We start from the raw sequence: 22,431 nt of genomic DNA, 5'->3' as shown, positions 1-22,431 counted from the left end.
ACCTTTGAGAGAAAACTGCAACTTGGACATTGAATATCTCTGACCTTCTTTCTCTCACTTTTAGAATGTTAATTATATTTGGATGTTGGAGTTCAAGACTTGTCTAGAAAAAAAAATGTTGACTTCTCTTTGGGATTAATTCTCTCTCTTTATTTAAAGAGATAGCTCCCGTTGTAATTCTGTGGTTCTTTAATTTTTTTTGTTTCTGAAGTACAAATTCAGATTATTCATCTGTTGATGCCACCCTGGAGATTTTTCTCAGTGTTCTCTTGCAGTTTCATGGTTTGAGGTCTTACATTTTAGTCTTTAATCCACTTTGATTTGATCTTTGTATATGGTGAGAGATAGGGGTCTAGATTCATTCTGCATATGGATATCCAGTTTTTCCGCACCATTTGTTGAAGAGACTGTCTTTTCCCCACTGTACGTTCTTGGCACCTTTGTCAAAAATGAGTTAACTGTAGGTGTGTGGATTCATTTTTGGGTTCTCTAGTCTTTTCCGTGGGTCTTTTTGTCTGTTTTTATGGCAGTATTGTGGTTCTTTATTATTTCTGCGTTCCTACCTTTTCTTTCCGCATGCTTAAGTGCTATTTTATTACATGAGGGTACTAAAGATTTATAGGGATATATCATTAGTTTTATAAAGGAAGTCAAAGTGAAAAATGAACTCAATATAACACATTTCACTTTAAGAATGCATGCCTTTCAGAGTAAAGTTTTATAAGGATTTCAAACTAGGCATTAACCAAATCACAGTTGAAATATCTGTGTCTAGAGAAATAACAATCACTTTATCAGCCCCTATAATTCTTAGCGTCCTGACACTGTGGAGTTCCTTAAAGACCAAGCAATATACTCCAACACATCTAAAGGCTCTGCGTTTTACCTAAACCTTACAAATTGTGGAAATTATCAGCTTTTTAGAGATTAGCACTTGCCTTGTTAAATGGTAGTAACCCCTAAGCTCTTGTCTTCACTAATAAAGATTAATAGAAATAGATAGAAGCTAAGTATGCCCCTTGGAACCACCTCTTTTATTTTCTGTTGAGTGGGTAGGAGTAAGCAGAATATATTTGACAATTAGCAATGTTACAAGACAAACTTTAGACAAATTCAGTTTTGCAGAGTTTATTTGAGCAAAAAACAATTCATGAATCAGACAGTACTCAGAATTAGAAGTTCAGAAAGCTCCACCCAGCAAGGTGGGCAGGCAGTATTTATAGATAGAAAAAGGAAGTGACATACAGAAACAGCTTGACTGGTTACAGCTTAGAATTTGCCTTACTTGGGCATAGTGTAAGTAGGCATTTGCCTTATATGGACATGAGCTGATCAGTTTACAGCCTGTGATTAGCTGAAACTTGACTGCTGGAATTGGCTGAGACTCAGCTATTTGTTACAAGAATGTACCGTTAAGTTGCATATTGCTTACATGCCAAGCTGGGTTGCAGTTTGCTATGTACAGAGGCAGCTTTAGGCCCAATTTAATTTAATTTAACAGCAACAAGCCTTTTTGCTCAGAGATCAAAAACATTTGGTTAAAACCACTAAGGTTTAAGGATTTTCTCATCTAACAAAGGTTTGTAATTTCCCTTTCCCATATCTAAATAGGACAGCTCAAGTTATGTTATTCAGCAGCTGTTTTATACCTTTGCAATCTTTATTTCTACATATGCAAAACAAGAAGGTTGAACTATAATCTCTCAGGTTCCTTCCAGCCCCAACAGCCTATGTATGATATAACCAGAAAAAAAAAAAAAGTCATTACAAATACAAAGAAACATTTTCAGGAGGAGATATTCCACATGCAAACATGGGTTAATCATTTCAAAATATCTGGTATATACACTCATCAAAATAAAAATAGGGCAACTGCTTCCAATAAATGTATTAGAAATGTGACTTGAAAACATTTCACGGGCTTAACATGGTCAAAGAAAATGTTTTGAGCTCACAATGTTCCTTACATTTAGATCTTCAAAATCAAGTCACTGACAAATGCCGCCTTTGCCCTGTGGAGACCAAGAAGTAATGTTTGGGGCATATCAGAAATGCTGTAATAAATTCTTTATCAAAGAATGGTTCTGGAGCTTACCTGTGGAATTGTGAAGGTTCTTGTTAAAAGCAGAGATTCTTGATAGAATTATAGAAAGTCTGGAGGTGGCACCTAGCAATCTCGATTTTAAACAAGCTACTCAAATGTTTCTTATGCACACTAGAGTTTGAGACCCAGAGCTTCAGATTGAATACATTTGTATATGCTGTTTTAATTCATTCTCTGGCTGCCTTTCACCTGTTCAGTTCTTACTCAGTGTTCTCTGTCCTTTATCAGTTTTTTGCTTCCGTTTTTGTCCTCCTGTCACATTTTTCCTTTCACTCTTGAGCTTTAGGAGAGGAAAAAAATGAAGCAATTTGATATGTAATTAAGATGATCAAACATTCTGAAATTTTATCTAACTCCACACCTTACAAAAAAATTAAAGAAGGTCCCCTTACCCAGATATGTGAGAGCTTTTCATCTTTTGAGGTTCCAGGTCCGTCTTCTGCTGCTGTATTAGCTCTCTTGACTGTCCTCTGTCCCTGGCTTCTAACAGCTTCCCTATTTCATGCTATTAAGTTTCTCTTAGATCCTTTAGAACTGAATTCCCAGCTGGGTGTGGTGGCTTACGCCTCTAATCCCAACACTGTGGGAGGCTGAGGCAGGTGGATCACCTGAGGTCAAGAGTTCGAGACCAGCCTGGCCAACATGACGAAACCCCATCTCTACTAAAAATACCAAAAATTAGCTGGGTGTGGTGGTGGGCGCCTGTAATCCCAGCCACTTGGGAGGCTGATGCAGGAGAATTGCTTGAACCCGGGAGGTGGAGGTTGCAGTGAGCCAAGATCGTGCCGTTGCACTCCAGCCTGGGTGATAGATCAAGACTCTGTCTCACAAAAAAAAAAACAAAAAAAAACTGAATTCCCTAGGCCTCAGTTATTTTGCTCTCTCTTAGGGGACCTAAAGGGGTTCATTGACCCACTAATAATTAGTCAGCACCATTTAACCTAGAACTGGAATTTTAGCACTTCCTTACGTAAACAAAGCCGCAGCTTGAGGTCTCAACATAGGCAGCCTGCCCTTCACTATATCCTCCTCTAGACCTCTCTGCCACAAGGATATTTTGTTTCCTCTACCAGGCAGACAGAGGCCAAACGTTAGGCATCATTATATTCTCCCTTCCCTTCCTCTCTCCCTACTCCCCAATGCATCCTAGAGACTTAGGGGCAGTCAATAAATTTTTATTTAATCAGTGTCTTTTCTACCATTTGCTGCTTTTCCATGTCTGAGCCCTACCTCTCTCCACCTGCCTTTCAATATGTCCTGCTTGATAGCCTCTTTCACTCTCAAAGGGACCAAGCTGTGAATTCCAGACACCCCAAGGAATTCGTTTAACCATTACACATTACATGCCATTAAACAGCTAAAATCTTGCATAGGGAATTGTCGCTTAGGCTTATCATGGAAAAGTGATAGCTGAAAGGATGGTACAGAAACATAAAAGAACTGACCTCTAATTGTATGCAATCTGCATGCACTATTTTATTCAATTCATGACATTTATGGTATTTCACGATTCACTTCTTAGGAAATAATTACCCTTAGAGTCTTGAACAATTTAATTTATCTTATTTGATGGAAATGCCTTCATTTTTCCTGGACATATTGTTTATATGGCAATTATAGAAAGAAAACCTTGACAATTTGGAAAAGTGTAAAGATTAAGAAATAAATCACCTGTAAATCTACCTCTGAGGGATAACCTGGTTGTCATTACAAAATTTTTTCATAGTCAAGCATGTGCACACAAATACATACACATACACAAATGTTTTAGAAAAATTCAGAAAATATTTGTTTTGTAACCTATTTTCTCACATAGTAACTGAGGTGATGACCTTTTCCATATCATAAATATTTGAGTATGTCATCATATTGAACCTTGCATAGGATTTTACTGTATGAATGCACCATTATATATGTAATAATTCCCTTTTAAATTAAGAGCTATTTAATTAAATTCATATATAAATTTCATTAATTTGTAAATTAAAACATATACAAGTTTCATTGCATTTGAAAACAATCAGTAGGTTGGGGTTTTGCATTTCTCAAGCAATTCCCTCATATTGAATATTTACGTCGTTTCTATTTTGTTTTATCAATCATAAATGATGCTATGTATGACATTTTTCCACCTGTATCTTTGTATCTTTTTCCAATTTCTTTGTTAGTATAATTTCCTTGAATTTAAGCCTGTGGGTCATTGTATTTGCACATTTTAAAGACTTTTACGTATTGTCAAATTATCCTTCAGAAAGTTTGGAACAATTTAATTTCAATAGATAAGTGTTCTTTGGTGATTCTGTTTGACTAAGGCCAAAAGGAGAATTGTATTTGTAATGTCAAGCTAAGTTACCAAATGGCTAAGGGAAATGTTGCTGTACCTGGTTGCTTTGCTTTACATTTCAATCTTTGCAGCATGAAGGTCTTTATTATATTTATGTTATGGGTAGCGTTATTATGAATTAATTAGTAATTGCTGATAATAGCTGAGTGATTCAGCATAATTTCTAATTTACCTGAAGATAAAGCTTTGCTAACACTCTGCGTTTCCTCTTTGTTTTCTGGATGATGATTTATTGTATTACTTTAGCTTCTCATCTTCAAGTGAAATGTGGATTTTATAGCATAGATCATTCATTTGTGTGTTCTTAAATGGCTTCTAAGGATTAACATGTTCTAAATACAGTTGACGGTAAAGCACTCAGTCTCCTGCCTAAATTATTCATGTTCGGGGGAAGCTTTCAGATAAATGTCTGATTTTACTCTTGCATGTGAGTTGTTGTCTTAGTACTTTTTACACAAAGGAAGCAAAGCAGAAAATGTTGAAACTTGGTGAAGACAAATCCCAGGTGCACACAAATAAAGAAGGGTAGGGGGAAAGGAGACGCATTTGGGAAGAGGAGCAGAAAGGAACAGACGCCAGATGGAAGAACTCAATGGAAAAGGCTGCCTAGGGTGCAGAAATGGAAAAGTCAAAATGTGGGGAGAGACCTTTCCATTTCTCAAGGCAAAAAGAATTCCAGTACTAGCATGACTCACATGAAAACGAAGTGTTTTTCATTAGTCACTGCATCCAATTTTTTCTACCAGAAATATTAAGAATCGTTGACTACAACCGTATGGAAAAGCAATAGATTCCAGTGTCTATTTCATGCCCAAAGTCTCAGCATTCTGCATGTGGAAATAAACATATGGCTAAACACTGCCTTTTCTCAAAATTGCCATCAAACTGTCCCCTGTTTTATGGCTCTCAAAAGTAAGTAGCCAGATTTTTATTCAAGACTGCTTTGTAGTTCACAATAGGTTTATTGTACTTTTTTAATGGAATTGTTAGAATCATCGATTATACTTCTAGATATTCTGACATAGTATGCTGCTGTTCTTTTTCAGGTCCCATTTGGAAGCCAGTTCTGACCAGTGGAAGCGTCTGCACCTTTCTCTACAGGAACTTCTGGTGTGGCTACAGCTGAAAGATGATGAATTAAGCCGGCAGGCACCTATTGGAGGCGACTTTCCAGCAGTTCAGAAGCAGAACGATGTACATAGGGTAGGACATTTTTAAGCCTAGTGCCTTGCACATGTTAAGCACATAGTAATCCAGTGACTATTTTAAAATTAATTTTGTTTGAAATTAAGTTGAATAGAAATCTTTTTTTACTCTTCTCGCCCAAGGGTCAATTATAAATAATCTAAGCCATTATATTTTAAATGTCAAACACATTTGTGTTAATAATACCCTTTAAGAAATCGTCCATCTCTTTTGGCTATATTAAAAAAAACTTTTCATTATGAAAAATATTGAACATATACAAAAGTAGACAGAATGCTATAATAAAACTCATGTACCCATCAAGACATCAACAGTTATCAAATCATGTCAGATCTTGTTTATTCTATGGCTCTTCCCAGATTATTTTAAAACAAATATCAGGCATGTGTTATTTTATTGTTAATATTTCAAAAGGTTAAATGATAGGATTCACTCTTTTAAGGTAATCACCTTGCTACTATAATGCTTTTGAAATATCAATAATTTCATCATATCAAATATCCAGTCCATATTCAAAATTCCATTTTTCTCATACATATTATGCATTTTTTAAACTTTTTCTGGTTTTGGTTTAAATAAAAATTGAAATCAGACCCACACCTTACTTTGATTAATTGGTCTTTTTATTACTTTTTATTTGGAAGTAATTACAGATGCACAGTAAGTTTCTAAAATAGTATAGTTTCTCTGTATCTTTCACCCTGTTTCTTCTCATCGTTATATGTCATGCAACTGTAGTACAATTCTTACTGTCATTTCAACGTGCAATCAATAGAAAAAATGTACATTTACAGCGCATCTCAATTCAGGCTCATTACATTCCAAGTACTCAGTAGCCAGATGTTGCCAGTAGCTACCGATTGAACAGTGCAGTTCTGTAGTTTGCTTGTATTTGGGTTTGGCTTTTTTTTCAGCAAGACTGCTTCACAGGTGTTCGTGTATTCTTCCGTCATCAGGAGGTGGTATATAATGCCTTGTTTTCTCTTTTTGTGTGATGTTTAATAGCTGTTCATGATCAGTGGCTAGGGGTTGCAGTGTGACAATTGCCTATCTCTACCATTCCTTCTTCATTTATTCACTGGGGTAGGTCTATGAAAAAAAATGTTTTGCACTTGTCTCCTATTTTGGTACTCAGTATACCTTTCATACTGAACAAGCAAAATACATGTTTCAATTTTACCAATTTTTATAATAACAAGTTGTTCACTAGCATCCTCCAACGATGACCAATTATTTCTTTGTTTGTTTGTTTTATTTTTACTTACATTTTATCTTCTCTACTAAGCTCTGAGTGAAAAAGGCAGAGATTTTGTCTTGTTCACCTCCAAGACCCTAGAGCCTAGTAAAGTGTCTGGTGTAGAGTGGATACTGATAAGTGTTTTGGAAATGAGAATAAAAGGTACAAGAACAGAAATGAATAGCAAACCAAACCAATTACTACCAAATAATAAAAACTTGATAAAATGGTACCACTTTTGCATGTTGAGCATGTAAAGGAAAGATCTCTGTGGAGATACAGCCAAAGGTGGCATGTTGAGGAAAGGTCAAGGGTTTATATTATTCTGGAGAAGAGGATATAGGAAATTATAAAAAGGGAAGAGAACATGAAAGAAGACCCAGGGATCTTTGCAAAAAAAAAAAAAAAATGCCAGGGAAACTACCAGTTTCTCCTTTAGCCATTTGCCTTCATATATTTCTGAATATTAAATTAGCTTTTGTGGTAGGGTGAAATGTAGTGGTGCTATGTGTTTTAAATATTCTGACTTTGAATAAACAGCCAAAACACTCTGGTGTACATATAGAAAAGCTCTCATTGAGAAGGATGGGCCTTTTTTAAAATATGCATTATGCGATATAGTGAAATGAGAAAGAATTTCTACAAAAGATGAATTTTATGCTAGTTCCAGAAACCAAAGAAAATGAATCATTGGACATGTGCGCTAGGAGTCAGGAGACTGAGATTCTAGTCATATTTCTTCATAAGATGGATTCTGATTGCTATTTTGTTCTTCAACTGTAATATGAGGAAATTGGTCCAAATAATTGCTGTGGTTTCTTCCAGCCAGTATTTTGTTATAAATACTGCTTCACTATTCCTGGTTATTAGTTTTGGTTGCTTGTTAAGAGTAGTAAAATGTTTGTACTTACTCAGGAATCTCATGACAAATAACATGACTTGGGGAGATGGTGATGCTAGAGTTATGAGTGATACTCACCAGAATGAAGTTAATCCATCCTACTTGGTTAGTGTGCTTGCTCAGATAGCTACCTGTTACCTTTGTTGAATTTCACAGGACTTCCAGCCCATTGATTACTCTGTGTTTTATACATTAGTTCCTCTGCCCTTCCATATTTACCTCCTTCCAAATACAACTTAGATTCAATCATTTAAATTTTAATAACTTGTTTTCAAAAGTCTAAAACTCTTTGCTTCTTTATCTTTTTGTTGCCGCAATCTACAAAACTCCAAAACTCTAGCTAAATATTCCAAGACTCTAACTAAATATTTTCTCATACCAGACAACAACGTAGTGGGCTGGTACAGTACCTTTTCCAGATGACCAGCCTTCAGCCTTCCACTACCAAGACATCGCTGGGTCAATTTTTTTTTTTTTTTTTTTTTTGAGACGGGGCCTTACTCTGTCACCAGGCTGGAGTGCAATGGCACAATCTCGGCTCACTGCAACCTCCGCCTCCCGGTTCAAGTAATTCTCCTGCCTCAGCCTCCCGAGTAGCTAGGACTACAGGCACGTGCCACCATGCCCACCTAATTTTTGTATTTTTAGTAGAGACAGGGTTTCACCATGTTGGCCAGATGGTCTCGATCTCTTGACCTCGTGATCTGCCGGTCTTGGCCTCCAAAAGTGCTGGGATTACAGGCGTGAGCCAACGCACCTGGCCAATTTAACTTCAAAATTGTTTTTGACTGTCTACTATTGTCATCATCATAATTATAAGAGACCATTTCTCCTAACCTTTCTGCATCTACTCTTGCCACCCTACAATGCAATCTCTACATTTCGGTCAGAATAATCTGTGTAAAAAATGTAAATCCAATTATATGAGTCCTTATCTTAACACTATAGTAGTTTTCGCAGTGCTCTTGGAAAAAGACCAAAATCCTCAACAAGGGTAACAAGGCACTATCTGGCTTGTCTGGCCTCAACCTCGTCTTTTCTAGATGCTCTTCCCTTGCTGTTTGGACACCAGCCATACTGCCTCCATTTGCTTTTTCCAATTCTGCATGTCCCTCTTATGTGGGGCTTGTTGGTCCTCTGTCTCAAACCCTTTTACCTACACCCACCCCCTCATAATATCCTGGTTATCATCTAATAATCCTTTACATCTTGGCTCGGACATTGTGCAAGCTTTTCCCTGTTGTCTACATTTGACCAGATCTCCCTTTACACACTCTTCTAAAATTGTCTACTTTTCTATAACATAGCGTTGTTTGTCATCACGTGCATGTGTTACTATTTGATAAATGACAGCCACTCTTGCTAAACCATGTCCTTCAAGAAGATTTTTGGGAGGGGGAAAGCTGTCATTTTTCTACCCAGCACATTCCAAAGTGCCTAGTATACAGTAGACACTGATTAGATAAAGGAAAGCTACTGAGACCAAGAGCAGGGAAAGAAAGAATAGAGCGGTATTCCCTTCTTATTTACCGGAGTTTTCTGTTTATTTCTAATTAAGTGTCTTTTTGTAAAGTGTGTAGAGCTACTTTGATGCACAGTTTTTTTTATTATTATTATGCTTTACGTTCTGGGGTACATGTGCAGAAAGTGCAAGTTTGTTACACTGGTATACATGTGCCATGGTGGTTTGCTGCACCCATCAACCCGTCATCTACATTAGGTATTTCTCCTAATGCTATCCCTCCCCTAGCCCCCTACCCCCTGACAGGCCCCAGTGTGTGATGTTCCCCTCCCTGTGTCCATGTGTTTTCATTGTTTATCTCCCACTTATGAGTGAGACCATGCAGTGTCTGGTTTTCTGTTCCTCTGTTAGTTTGCTGAGAATGATGGTTTCCAGCTTCATCGATGTCCCTGCAAAGGACATGATCTCATCCTTTTTTATGGCTTCACAGTATTCCATGGTGTACATGTGCCACATTTTCTTTATCCAGTATATCATTGATGGGCATTTGGGTTGGTTCCACGTCTTTGCTATTGTGAATAGTGCTGCATTAAACATACGACGTACAGTTTTTACTTGTAGTTTGGCCCAATGCTTTTTCAAGCTTCTCTTGGTATCTTTAAGAAAAATTCTTGATACAAGACACTCTCCTTCCTCAAACAACATCATCACTCCTGAGTGCTGATGACAGAACAATTTAGTAGCCTGTTTGACTCAAAGTTTTGTCACATGTATGTGGTAGCCCTTTCATATATGGACTATCTAGTTAGTGATGCTCTTGAAGCCTGTGGACAAAAGAAAAATGGAAAATCCTTGAAACTGGATCTCTCTATCAGATCTCCTGAACTCAATTAGAAAAAGAGAAAAAAAACATAATCAGTACAAAATTCCATCAAGATCTAATAGTTGACAGATCTTATATGTGTGGACTTTTGTTTTACCTTGCCATGTTTCCAGAATTGTACATTGTATTGCTCTTTATGGGTTTCTTGATTTAATTGTTGTTTATATAGAATCCTTGGTATCAAGATGGGTCGCTGTAATTGTAAACTTATTCCCCATGTATTTAGAGTGCCACTTTTTAAAAAAATCGTCTGCTTGCTCTCTATTCTAAATTATTAATATCCTTTGCTGATGCTTTTTATGGGGATACAAATCCCGTTAAAATGTCAATAGTTGAAACTAGAATCAAATGTTCATTTTCACTTTCGTTTTCTATAAATCAGGATGTTTACAAAACAGGTAATTTGTATTTTTCTTTGTATGCCGTTTCGGATTAGTGATAATATTTTGTAGCAAAATATTACGTGTCTTATACTCTTTTCTTGTAGAGAAAATATACAGTCAATATCAATTGCTGTCATGGAGAGATGTATGGTTCTTCTGTAGGTAAAATTCCAAGATACTCCACAGACATATTTGGGGACTATAGTCTCACTCCTCAAAGCAATTTTCACACCCATGGGAGTAGATCTGTGCTCCCCAAACCAGCTGGGCTGCATAACAACTGCAACTGAATGGCTCTCAAGACTAATTAATAAAATAATGCTCCAGATGCGGTGAAGTGTTATAAATAATTAAAGCTCAAATGTGCCTTAGCAAATATAAACTGACCAATTTTTATGTCTTTTGAATACATTATCCTGGCTTTTACAGTTCCTCATTACTTGCCTCACTAGACTGACTCGTTTTCAATTAGTGTGTATTATTCTGGTCCAGATATATTTTAAAAACTGACTTCCTTTGTTTTACTTGAGCAGTTACTAAAGTGATATTTATTACTTGTCTACTTCTGTGATTAACCTAGAGAGAGTTTTAAAGGAGCAAATCATAGTGGGGAATTTCTAAGGAGAACTGCGATAAAACATCAGCTTATTCAACTCCCTTCCTCCTACCCCAAATCCAAATGGAGATTAGATCTTGATTATAACAACAGTGTAGGTAATGACTTTTTGTTTGCATTTTTACTAACGAAATTGTTTGTCACTAAGTTTTCACCTTTCAATTAAAAAAATCTCTATAATCCCTTCCCTAGAGACCATTAAGGATACCTTCAAAGCTTCCCGAGATTTTCTGGTTAAGATTTAGATGGAAGTAATCAATACATACATTATTAAAAGAGTGGACAGAAAGCCATTATTGCTTGGATGCTGTTGACAAATGAAAAGGCTTGAATAAAGTAGTTTACTTGTTCATTTGTCAGGTCATATATTATGCATGTTCAATTTCCTCAGAAGTCACCACAAAGTGAGAGAGAGGCTTAGAAATTCAATAAAATTATCCTGAAATCATGTTTGCAGATTATACATTTATTTAGGCTAATTCTGTTATCAATGCTGGCCTGCTTACATGGGATACATTTTAGTATGTATGTTAGCTTGACGACTTTTCTGTGTTTTCTTTTTACAGAAAGAGAAAATATCTTTGGGTGTCATTTGTGAATGTTAAGATTTAAGTCAGCTCTGTGTTAAGAAAAACGCGTTGTTCCCTATCACCTCTGAAAAACAACCAAAAGTTGCGATAGAGTGATTCATTCTTTTTTCTTTTCTTTTTTTTCTTTCTTTTTGAGACGGAGTCTCGCTCTGCTGCCCAGGCTGGAGTGCAGTGGTGCGATCTCGGCTCACCGCAAGCTCCACCTCCCGGGTTCACGCCATTCTCCTTCTCCTGCCTCAGCTGGGGCTACAGGCACCCGCCACCACGCCCGGCTAATTTTTTGTATTTTTAGTAGAGACAGGGTTTCACCGTGTTAGCCAGGATGGTCTCGAGCTCCTGACCTCGTGATCCGCCCGCCTGGGCCTCCCAAAGTGCTGGTATTACAGGCGTGAGCCACCGCGCCCGGCCAGAGTGATTCATTCTAACGTTCAATGACCTGGCCTGTTAGAGTTTCTAAACCACTTGACTGTTAGTTATATCTACTCTAAGATGTCTTTTTAGCCGCGTTGGAGGAAATAGACGTCTTTTTGATCTATTCTTCATCATTTTTGTATAAGTTTGATATCCTATGCAGTCATATTTAGGGATGCTGAATAGAAATGACTTAAAAATTATTTTTAGAACTGCATTTCTAGGCATCTGAGTCTTCTGAAAACTAAGTCTAAGTCTTCTGAAAACTAGCTTTATCATCAAAACTGAAGAACTGAGTCATCTAGGAATTGCTGCTTTGCTTTAATGACTGTAACAAGATGAGATGTGAATAATTTACAAACTGACTTCTCTACCAGAGTCTTCTCTCTCACTTTGTCAAAATATTTTGATGTCCTGACACATACTCTTTAAAATAGTATCTGTATAGTGTTTTGCCTTTACGAAGCACTTTTACACACATTATTCATTTAATTACAAATGATCCCCTTGATCTTTTTCTGTGCTCTTCCTTTTGTCCCCCAAAAAAATTATTTTAGGAAAAATTGTACCATAACTCAGATTCCTAGAATTTATTGGTTCTTTCAAGAACTTTATTTATGAAGAGCCTACTCTGTGTTAAGCATATGTTAGTGAACAAAATGAGTCTCTGCCTCTATGGATGTTTAGATTTTAGTGACAGAAATACATAGTAAACCAATAAATTAATAGATGAAATTATGTTGGGTAGTAAGTGCTATGAAGAGAAAATAAACAAAGCATGAATAGAGAAAGATTGAGGAGTACTGGCCTATGTGAGGAGGTTACTCTGGGGTAAAGACTTGTGTGAGGCCAGGTGCAGTGGCTCATGCCTGTAATCCCAGCACTTTGGGAGGCTGAAACGGGCAGATCCCTGGACGTCAAGAGTTTGAAACCAGCCTGGCCAACATAGTGAAACTACGTCTCTACCAAAAATTAGCTGGGCATGGTGATGCGTGCCTGTAGTCCCAGCTACCCAGGAGGCTGAGGTACCAGAATCGCTTGAACTCGGGAGGCGGAGGTTGAAGGGAACCAAGATTGTGCCACTGCACTCCAGCCTGGGTGACAGAGTGAGACCCTGTCTCAAACAAACAAACAAACAAACAAAACCTGTATGAGTGAGTAAACCATGCAAAAACCTTGAATGAAGCGGATTCTAGGCAGAAGCAGCACCAAACTCAAAAGCCCAGTGGTAAGAACAGGTTTAGAGTGTTGTAGAAATAGCAAGATGGGCTGTGTATCTCAAGGGAAATAAGATCAGTAGACAGTGACAGGTTCTAGAAAGAGGGAAAGGCCAGATAATGAACGGTCTTGCAGGCCATAGTTTGGAGGTGGATTTTATTCTGTGAGTAAAGAGACATCACTGGAAGTAAGGAGACATCACTGGAAGGCTCTCAGCAGGGATGATGTGATCTGATTTATGTGTTTAGAAGTTGACTCTTGCTGCTATGGAGAATTGACTATAAAAAGAGCAAAACTGAAGACACAGAAAAAGGAGGGTGGTGAAGTCATCTCAGAAGGAAATGATTACTTGGACTAGAGTGGAAATGATAGATATGGTGAATAATTATTTGATCCAAGATATATTTGGAGGGTAGAAGTGATAGAACTTAAGATAGATAGAATGTGGAGTTTGAGAGGAAGCAAAGAGTCAAGGATAATTCGGAGGTCAATGGCTTGAACAAATAAAATAATGATGTTGCCATCTGAGAAAGAGTTGGGAATGATCACGTTTGAGGGTATGTGCTTAGAAGGAACCAGGGTTCCATTTTTGGATTATGTTGACAGACAGCCACAAAGGGTATGATTCAGAAATTATTTACCACTTATACTTGACAATCTCAAATTTTGGCTCAGTATTTTGAGAACATACACAAATTAATTTGTCACAGGGTTTCCTAATAATCCATTCATTTTCACTAACATTTCAGAAGTAATTTCCAAATCTTAAAGTTTAGGCTCAATGACCTAAGACCTAATTCCCTGAATGGCCATGGGAACAGATTGAGTTTTCACCAGTGATCTCTCAAGGTCAGCTCAGAACTTAACAACATGATTGTCAGTAGGAAGTAACTTCCCCAGTGATTGTTGGAAGCAGCCCAGCCTTAGAATTGAGAGTCAAACAGCTGTTCAAGATGCTGTGTGCGCACTAAACTATTCCTCCATAGTATCACAGACCTGCAAGCAGGCTGGACTATTCTAGCCCATGCCCTTGATCTCAGAGAATACAATTTTTGTTTTCAAAGACTTCCAGAAAAATAAATCTCAACACAGAGTTTGTTAAACACATTTTCCCCTTATACACTCAAAAATGTTTTTTCATTGACTACAATTAGATTTTTTTAAAAAACATAATTTCAGGCCTGAAATATGTTCATTTACTTTTCAATTTTACATCGAATTTATTCAATCTCATTTATAAATTAATATTGTTGTTCATGTTGTTGACTATCTGAAACAATGACTGGATGTATCTGATACTTCAATCCCTTATCTTCACTTTTATTCAGAAGTGGAGTGAAAATAAGGTGGAGCTTTTTTTCGTCTTATTTAGATGATTATTTAGTCAAACTCATAGAAGCAGAGAGTAGAAAAATGGTTGCCAGACATTGTAAGGGGGAGTTGTTGCTCAATGGAGCTAAAGTTTCAGTTATGCAAGATGAAAAAGTTCTAGAGATCTGCTGCATAACATTGCGCCTATAGTTAACAATACCGATTTGTGCACTTAAAAATGTGTTAACCGAGGTCAGGAGATCAAGACCATCCTGGCTAACACGGTGAAACCCCGTCTCTACTAAAAATACGAAAAAAGAAAAAATTAGCCGGGCATGGTAGCAGGCACCTGTAGTCCCAGCTACTCGGGAGGCTGAGGCAGGAGAATGGCGTGAAACTGGGAGACGGAGCTTGCAGTGAGCCGAGACTGCGTGCCACTGCACTCCAGCCTGGGTGACAGAGCGAGACTCCGTCTCAAAAAAAAAAAATATGTTAACAGGGTAAAGTTCATATCAAGTGTTCTTATCTCAATAAGAAAAAATGATTATGGCCTTTTCTTTATAGCCCAGATACCCATGTTCATAACTTCTGTAATACTAGCTGTCTCAAATGAATATTAAGGGAAACCTCTCTTTCTGTTGTTTGCTCCATTGCCTCTTTCTTCAATTTTTTTTCTTCCATGAACCCCCATGAATTTGCTTTAGATTACTGGGGGCAATATTCTTGCCACCCTGCCATGTACATTTCTGGATCGCTTGCCCTTTTCCAAGACCTCGCTTTTAAGTTAACCGAGCATTGCTTGTCCCGAAGTGAGCATTTGGTAAAATATTCTTATGTGTTTGAGACTCAATAAATATGGTGGCTCTTTAAACAAAGAAGGTCCTTTTGGTGACAGAATATATTCAGCAACTTTCTTGTCAGTCATAGAAACAATACAGGAGACATAAAAATAAGGTAGAAATAACACAGGAACAAGAATGATGACATAGGATGGCAAAACTATTAAATACAGATCAAGTTACAGATATGACTGTGTTAACGTCTTGTTCTATGCCTGCTCAGTATCCATTTGTTCAATGAACAGAATTGTTGGATAGTCCTACATTTCAGAGTCTGTCTAGTGTCCTCTCATCTCATACCTAATCCTGCAGACTACAGAAAAAGCCCCAAGCAGCAGTTCAAACCATGGAACTTGTGAGTGTTTGGACGTGAAAATCTCCTTTAAGAAATCACTAGGTTGAAGAAGGCAATGCTAATAGGACCACTTCTTGAGGAAATTCCACCCAGTAACTCAGCAGTGACACTCAGCTTTGGATCTGGAACATGAGTAGACCTAGAATAAGATCTGTCCATTTTTCCCAATTGACAGCATTAATTTTTTCTCTTACGATTCATGAGTCCAGGCTTTCACCTGCAAGCCTGTTTTGCATCTAAATCAACTTGGCCTACATATAACACACTCTGGTCTTCTAGCTGGGTGTTCTGTATTTTAGTCAACAATGTTTACTGAGCATTTACTATATGCCAAGCTATGGCTATGGTTTTTAAGCATCGATAATAATGATGCTTAGCAGAGACTCTCAAACTGCCACCACAGAGCAGGCCTGTGGCCGATTAATGATCTTAACAAATGGATTATAGTATATGAGAACTGGATGTTAAAACTTAGATAAGCTTTTAGCAAATGCCCACGTTTTACAAATGAGGACACAGAGGAGCAGGAAGCGTTTATCACCTTTTCTGGATCACTGCAGCCAGGTTCTGGCCCAGCCCAGGCTTGAAGCCCAAGGCTCCTGCCACTCAGAACAGTGCTCTTTTCACCACTTCAGCCTGCCTCCCAGGATGATTCTGGGAAGTTCTGCTTACAAATATGGGTAGTATTTCTAGTCATCCCATCAGATTTTATTCTGAAATTTACCATTTCAGTATGAGTATAGGTAAAATTCAGCACCAGGCAAGCTGTACATGATCGAAAGACATCTGTGTTTTGAAAAGCACGGGCTTTTACTCACATCCATAGTAATATGATCCTAAATCCACTGTCCCCAGGAGAAAGCAAGATAGCTTTTCTCCCTGTCATGTCATTACCTATGCCCAGAGTTCTCATCTTTTTCCTCTCATGAAGCAAATCAATATCTCACCTTTCATCCCTTCCATATGTGGTTCTGAGCTACTTCTATTTATGGCATTATTAGATATTTTTATAATATAAGCAGGAAGCAAGAGGGACCGAAAAAAATAATCAATGGCCAGGTGTGGTGGCTCACACTTGTAATCCCAGCACTTTGGAAGGCCGAGGCAAACAGATCACCTGAGGTCAGGAGTTTGAGACCAGCTTGCCCAACATAGTGAAACCCCGTCTCTACTAAAAATACAAAAAATTAGCATGGCGTGGTGGCGCGTGCCTGTAGTCCCAGCTACTCAGGAGGCTGAGGCAGGAGAATCGCTTGAAACCAGGAGGTAGAGGTTGCAGTAAGCCGAGGTCGTGCCACTGCACTCCAGACTGGGTGACAGAGCGAGACTCCATCTCAAAAATAAGTAAATAAATAAATAAAAATAGTAATAATCAATGACTTGGTTCTTCTCTATTACTTTCAGGAATTTTTTAAGTTTCTGATTTCTTCCGTGGCCACTTATGTGGCTTCCAAATTATTCTAAGTCAGGGAGATTTTATTTTTTGTTATCACTCACTTTCAGCTTCACTTTAGAATTGCAAGATTTAGATTCAAAGTGTGTAATTAACTGATGGCCTTAGATAAACCCTAACTTATCTGTATCTCAATTTGCACGGATGAAACATTCATAATATAGAAGTATACACCACAAATATACCTACTCAACCAAACTATTGACTCCTTAATGGCAAAGATTAAGTCTCTATATCTTCCCTAACTTTGTACATAATAGGTTCAAAATAAATATTTTTTGAATGAACAAATTAGTGAGCCAACAATCAGTCACCTGGTTGGCCAGTACTTATGGTGTTTTAAGTGCAATCTACCAGATAATTCAACCTTCATAATAAATGGATTTATCTTGAGATTTATCATTGCTATAATAGTGTAGTAGCATACTTCATGTAAGTTTATTTTGTGAACCTTAAGAAGCTAGAGGAAAAACATTCATGTAGTATTCCTAACATTTTCTAAATTGCATATTTTATTTTCATAGAGGTGCTCTAAGTCTTTAGTATTGCTTCTAATTCTCCCATATCACTATTTTGGAACCTTGGGTCTGGCTGTCTTGGAAAGGTGAAAAGAAAGGTATGGGGAAGAGGATGTGTTTTAACAAAGATAATTTTATCTGTTCAAGGGATTTAGGAAGTAATTGTCTTAACATTTGAATGCTAACATCTAAATATTTTAAATACATATTCCGTATGTACATGGGAAAAAAATCTCTATATCTGATACCTTTTCTCATCATCACATAAAGGAACCGACTTCTCTGGTTTAAAATATTCACCAAAATTTATATGACAAAATCAGTATATATGAGTATATATTTTCTCAAACCTCATTCGAACAGGCCTTTTTGGGAGACAAGACACTTATCAAAATCAAGACTCTTGACATTAAATATTCTTGTTTGTCTTTTTTTTTAAAAAAAAAGTCTTCATTTTTCTTTCTTTTAAAATGCAATAAATTATACTACAACGTGCAGTTTATGGTGAGTTATTAGATACTGAAAAATTGACTTTCCATTATTTTAATGCAGATTCTACATTGCTTTTTTTACCACATAAAGCCATTTGTTTTAAGCTCCATGCTACAAAGACCACAGATGTTCATTGCCTAGAACAGCGTCTGATACATAGTAGTTGCTTGAAGTTTGTTAAGTGACTAAATTAAGGAGGATCTTACATATAACCATGTTTAAAATTACATATTATTATTTATAGTTTTTCCCACATAATAAGAATTATTACCATTTTCTTTATCCTCTGACCTCCTTGAACCAACTATCTCTCTCTTTTTGTGGGAGTTTTATCTTTTTGTATTTAATCTGAATCTTTTGAAATTCTAAAGATACAATCACTTAACCCTCTCTTCCATCCACTTTCTTTTCTTAATTTCAGGCAACAATGTGAAAATAATGGTGCTTATGTCTTTGTAATAACAGAACTTTCTTTGTCTTTTCTTTAGCCTCATTTTAATCTTCAATGACTCATATTTAAGAAATGAACTTTGCAGCTGTGGTGGATCTAAGTCCTTGGCAACAACTCGATGGGCAAACACGTGGTCTCTCACAATGGATGGTCCTTAGCTTTGGATTATTTACTGTCCAGTTTTAACAATGGAATTATATCATCAAATAGTGCCTTGGACTTTTTAGGTTTTTAGTGCCTTAAGGTTTTAAGTTTGATGAGACCTTTAAGATCCATTTCCTTATTGTACAGACCTTGTTCCAACAATTATCTCCACCTTCTGTCAAGGTCGTAACATATATCTAGGGTGACCAACTTTCCTGGTTTTCCTGAGACTGTCCAATTTTCCTGAAACTATCCTGGTTTTAACATCGAAAGTCTCTCATCCTGAAAAACTCAATGCGGGCAAACCGAGATGGTTGGTTACCCTACTGCTAGCTTCCGTCTTTCACTTTAGGTTCAAATCATTCCTATGCTAAAAAGAACTTCTTTATCCCTTTATCTTGTTATCTTCTCTGTCCTCCTGTCCTGTCTTCCTCTTTTCCGTCTCAGAAAAAGAAAATTGAACATTTAATTTTCACTTGAAATACCTGCTCCTCCTTCCACTCACTCCTCAGCTACGCCTACTTGTGAGGCTTCTGCCCTCCACTGAAATTGCTCTCACCACATCTAGTGAACACTCTGCAATGCTGATCTTACTTTACTTCTATGTTTCATTGGACTCACTTGGTCACCCTCTTCCTCTCAAAATTCTCACTCTCTCCTTAAAATTTCTACACTCCTCATTTCCCCTAATCTCTCCACCTATTTGTTCCTTTTCCGTCTCTCAAGAGATCCTGTTCCTCTGTTTGCCCATTAAACTTTGATATGTAGGCACTCAATGTATATTAGCTGAATGAGAAAATAACTCCTAAATATTTTTTTTTCCTCCTCAAACCTCAGAATGTATTATGTCCTTGTGGAAGGGAATATCACAGTCCCTTACTCTGTCCCCCATGCACAGATCACCCCCCGACACACGCACACACACACCATCATGTTGCGTTTTTAATATTACTCTTCAATAATTTTATGCTGAATGAGCATGAGGGGTTCTGAATCAGAGGCAGATTTCATTTAATTACCTTACAGTAAATATTGTTGCTGTGCCCTTCCTTTGCCCAAAGACTTACCCCTAGGGCGACATGAAGAACGCTGATGAAACATTTTCCTGCTTGAGTGGCTGGGTGCTCCGTAAGTGGGAGACTAGGAAAAATCATTTCCTTCTGCTTATAAAGGAGAAGGAGGCTGCTATCCCTCTCTCCTTCTGAAAGGTTCTCTGTGGAAACGTAACAGGCCTGAGTCCTAATTCCAGCTTCTCCAGAAACCAGCTAGCCGTATGTGTCTCATGTTTTACAATCTGGAAATGTCTCCAAGGTATGGGCTTCATATTTTTTGAAATGTAAATACCTAGAAAGATACCCACTCCAGTCTTTCTGACAACATAGAGTTTAGCTTAGGAACCTACCCTGAGCTATAACCATTTGACCCTCTTGGATCAGAGAAATCAACTAGACAAATCGCTACAGATCTAATCTCCATGGTGTGGGAAGTTTCTCAGGAAGCTAGAGCTTTCTGTAGGTGAACTGAGACATCCAGGAAAGTTTATTTCCTCATACTTAGTGGAATTGCACCCAGCATTTGCTCATCTACTCAACCTAGACACTAAGAGTCATTCTTGTTTCTTTTTCTCTCTTCTCTCCAGCATCTGTTCAGTCACCAAATTTTCGCACTTCAGATTTTTAGACATTTCCCTATCCTATCCCTGTCATTTTTCCTGGTACCGTCGCCCTGAGTCAGATCCTCATAATCTTGCACTGAATTCTTACAATTGCCTCATTATCTCTCTGATTCCATTTCTGTTCTTCTCAAATACATACTCTGTATTTATATCAGGAAGATCTATTTGAAACACACATATTCCTGTGCCACTCCCTTGGTTAAAACTGTTCAAAGGTTCCTGATTACCTTCAAGGCAACACCTAAGCCTCTTAGCGGACCATATATGATCATAGAGAGGCACAGCTTCGAATTCTGGTTTAAAAATCTAATATCTTTCCAGATAACAACAGTGTCTTTTTCATCTTTGGACATGCCCTCTCCTTGTTCTTTATGCTCTAGAAACACTGGCCTGCTTGAGATACCATACTGTACTATGTCCTATGTCTCTGCACTTGCGTTTTTCTCTTCTTGGAATGTTCTCTAGCCTACTCTTCCTTGAATAAGTCATGTTCATGCTTTTGAATTCTATGTGATTACTAGCTTCTCCTGGAAGCTTTTCCCGGTTTTCTTCCTCATATTGTGCAAGTCTATAGCACTGTCTACATTGTATTGAAATTATTTATGTGTTTGACTCTTCTATTATATGTTAAATGTTCCTAAATAGAAAGAGCTGTTTTGCATTCAACTTCGTATTTCCAGTTTCAAGTACAACCACTGACACATGATAGTTCAATAGAGGGAGCCATTATTATTTTTATAATTAGTAATGTCAGTATTAATTGCCTCCATTCAGGTCCAAACAGAGAAACTAGGCAAAACGATAATTTACTTGAATTTGGGAAACTTAATAGTATGAAAAAAAACACAAGAATACAACAACTGTACACACACACACACACACACACACACAAACATGGAGATTTCAAGTGAAATATCAGGAGAATCAGCTTTATATTTAAGCAGAGTAAATAACTCACGTATCTAGCATGATTTTAGGGTACAGAAATATCCCATTATTCAGAAAGTACTTCCGTATCTATAGGCTGAATCCTAATATTCTACTTACAGAACTCCAGTATTTTGGTTCAAACGCCTTCCCTTTCTCTATTGAATTGTAAATAGCTGTGGATGATTAATCATTTTGCAAAGTATCAGACTCAGGATTCTTTTGAATGGTGAACACCACTAAGATTTTATTAATAAATGTGTCATACAATACAGCTCTGGAACACTTCTGTAACATAGTGGCGTATCTGAAATTCAAGGAAGAATACTGCTAATTTGTTTTTCCCCAGTGAAAGAACAGGGTTTAAATTCAGCAGGCAACATTGCTAAAAGTTAAGACAGAGTTGAAAAAAGTTACAAAAATTAAGCCCTAGATCAAGGCAAATATTACTGTTATTGTTAAACAGTTATATTAGCATTTATGTAGCATGCACTTAATACTTTTATTAATACCCTCACTTCGAGATCAAAGAATCTGGGTCAATAACTCTTTTCAATGGTGTCAGAGTATCTGTTAGGTTATTCTAGGCTCATGGTATGCCCCACGATCCTTTTAGCACTCGATTATGTATGAACTTACCGTTTTCACTCTGCTTCTAGTGTTAATTTTCTCCCTTCTTTGGATCTAGAAACTTTTTGAAGGCAGAAACTATTCATTTGGTTTTTCTCTTGATCCCCTGGATAAAGGAAGATTACAGATTAAAGATTAATTCTAGGTCTGGTCATTTATAGAAACTAGTGCCCACAATTCCTACATCCATAATAGCTCAAAACATTTCTACTATTCTCAAAGAGGTCACACTGGATGACGTAATGACTATTTTTCAAAAGTATTGAGACTTTTCTCTTAGC

The 22,431-nt window shown here is 37.3% G+C and overlaps 1 protein-coding gene across 2 annotated transcripts in view; it reads left to right on the top strand.

Moving 5' to 3' along the window:
- Positions 1-22,431, top strand: part of DMD (dystrophin) — a 1,770,560-nt gene that overhangs the window by 1,377,045 nt on the left and 371,084 nt on the right. For both annotated transcript variants that reach the window (XM_030807549.1, XM_030807550.1), the window contains one exon: positions 5,495-5,651. In XM_030807549.1, the coding sequence (XP_030663409.1) occupies positions 5,495-5,651 (157 nt within the window). The remainder of the gene's footprint in view (positions 1-5,494; positions 5,652-22,431) is intronic.

Source organism: Nomascus leucogenys, chromosome X (assembly GCF_006542625.1).
Source record: "Nomascus leucogenys isolate Asia chromosome X, Asia_NLE_v1, whole genome shotgun sequence".
Classification (NCBI taxonomy): Eukaryota; Metazoa; Chordata; class Mammalia; order Primates; family Hylobatidae; genus Nomascus; species Nomascus leucogenys.
This window is presented reverse-complemented; position numbering and strand designations above follow the sequence as displayed.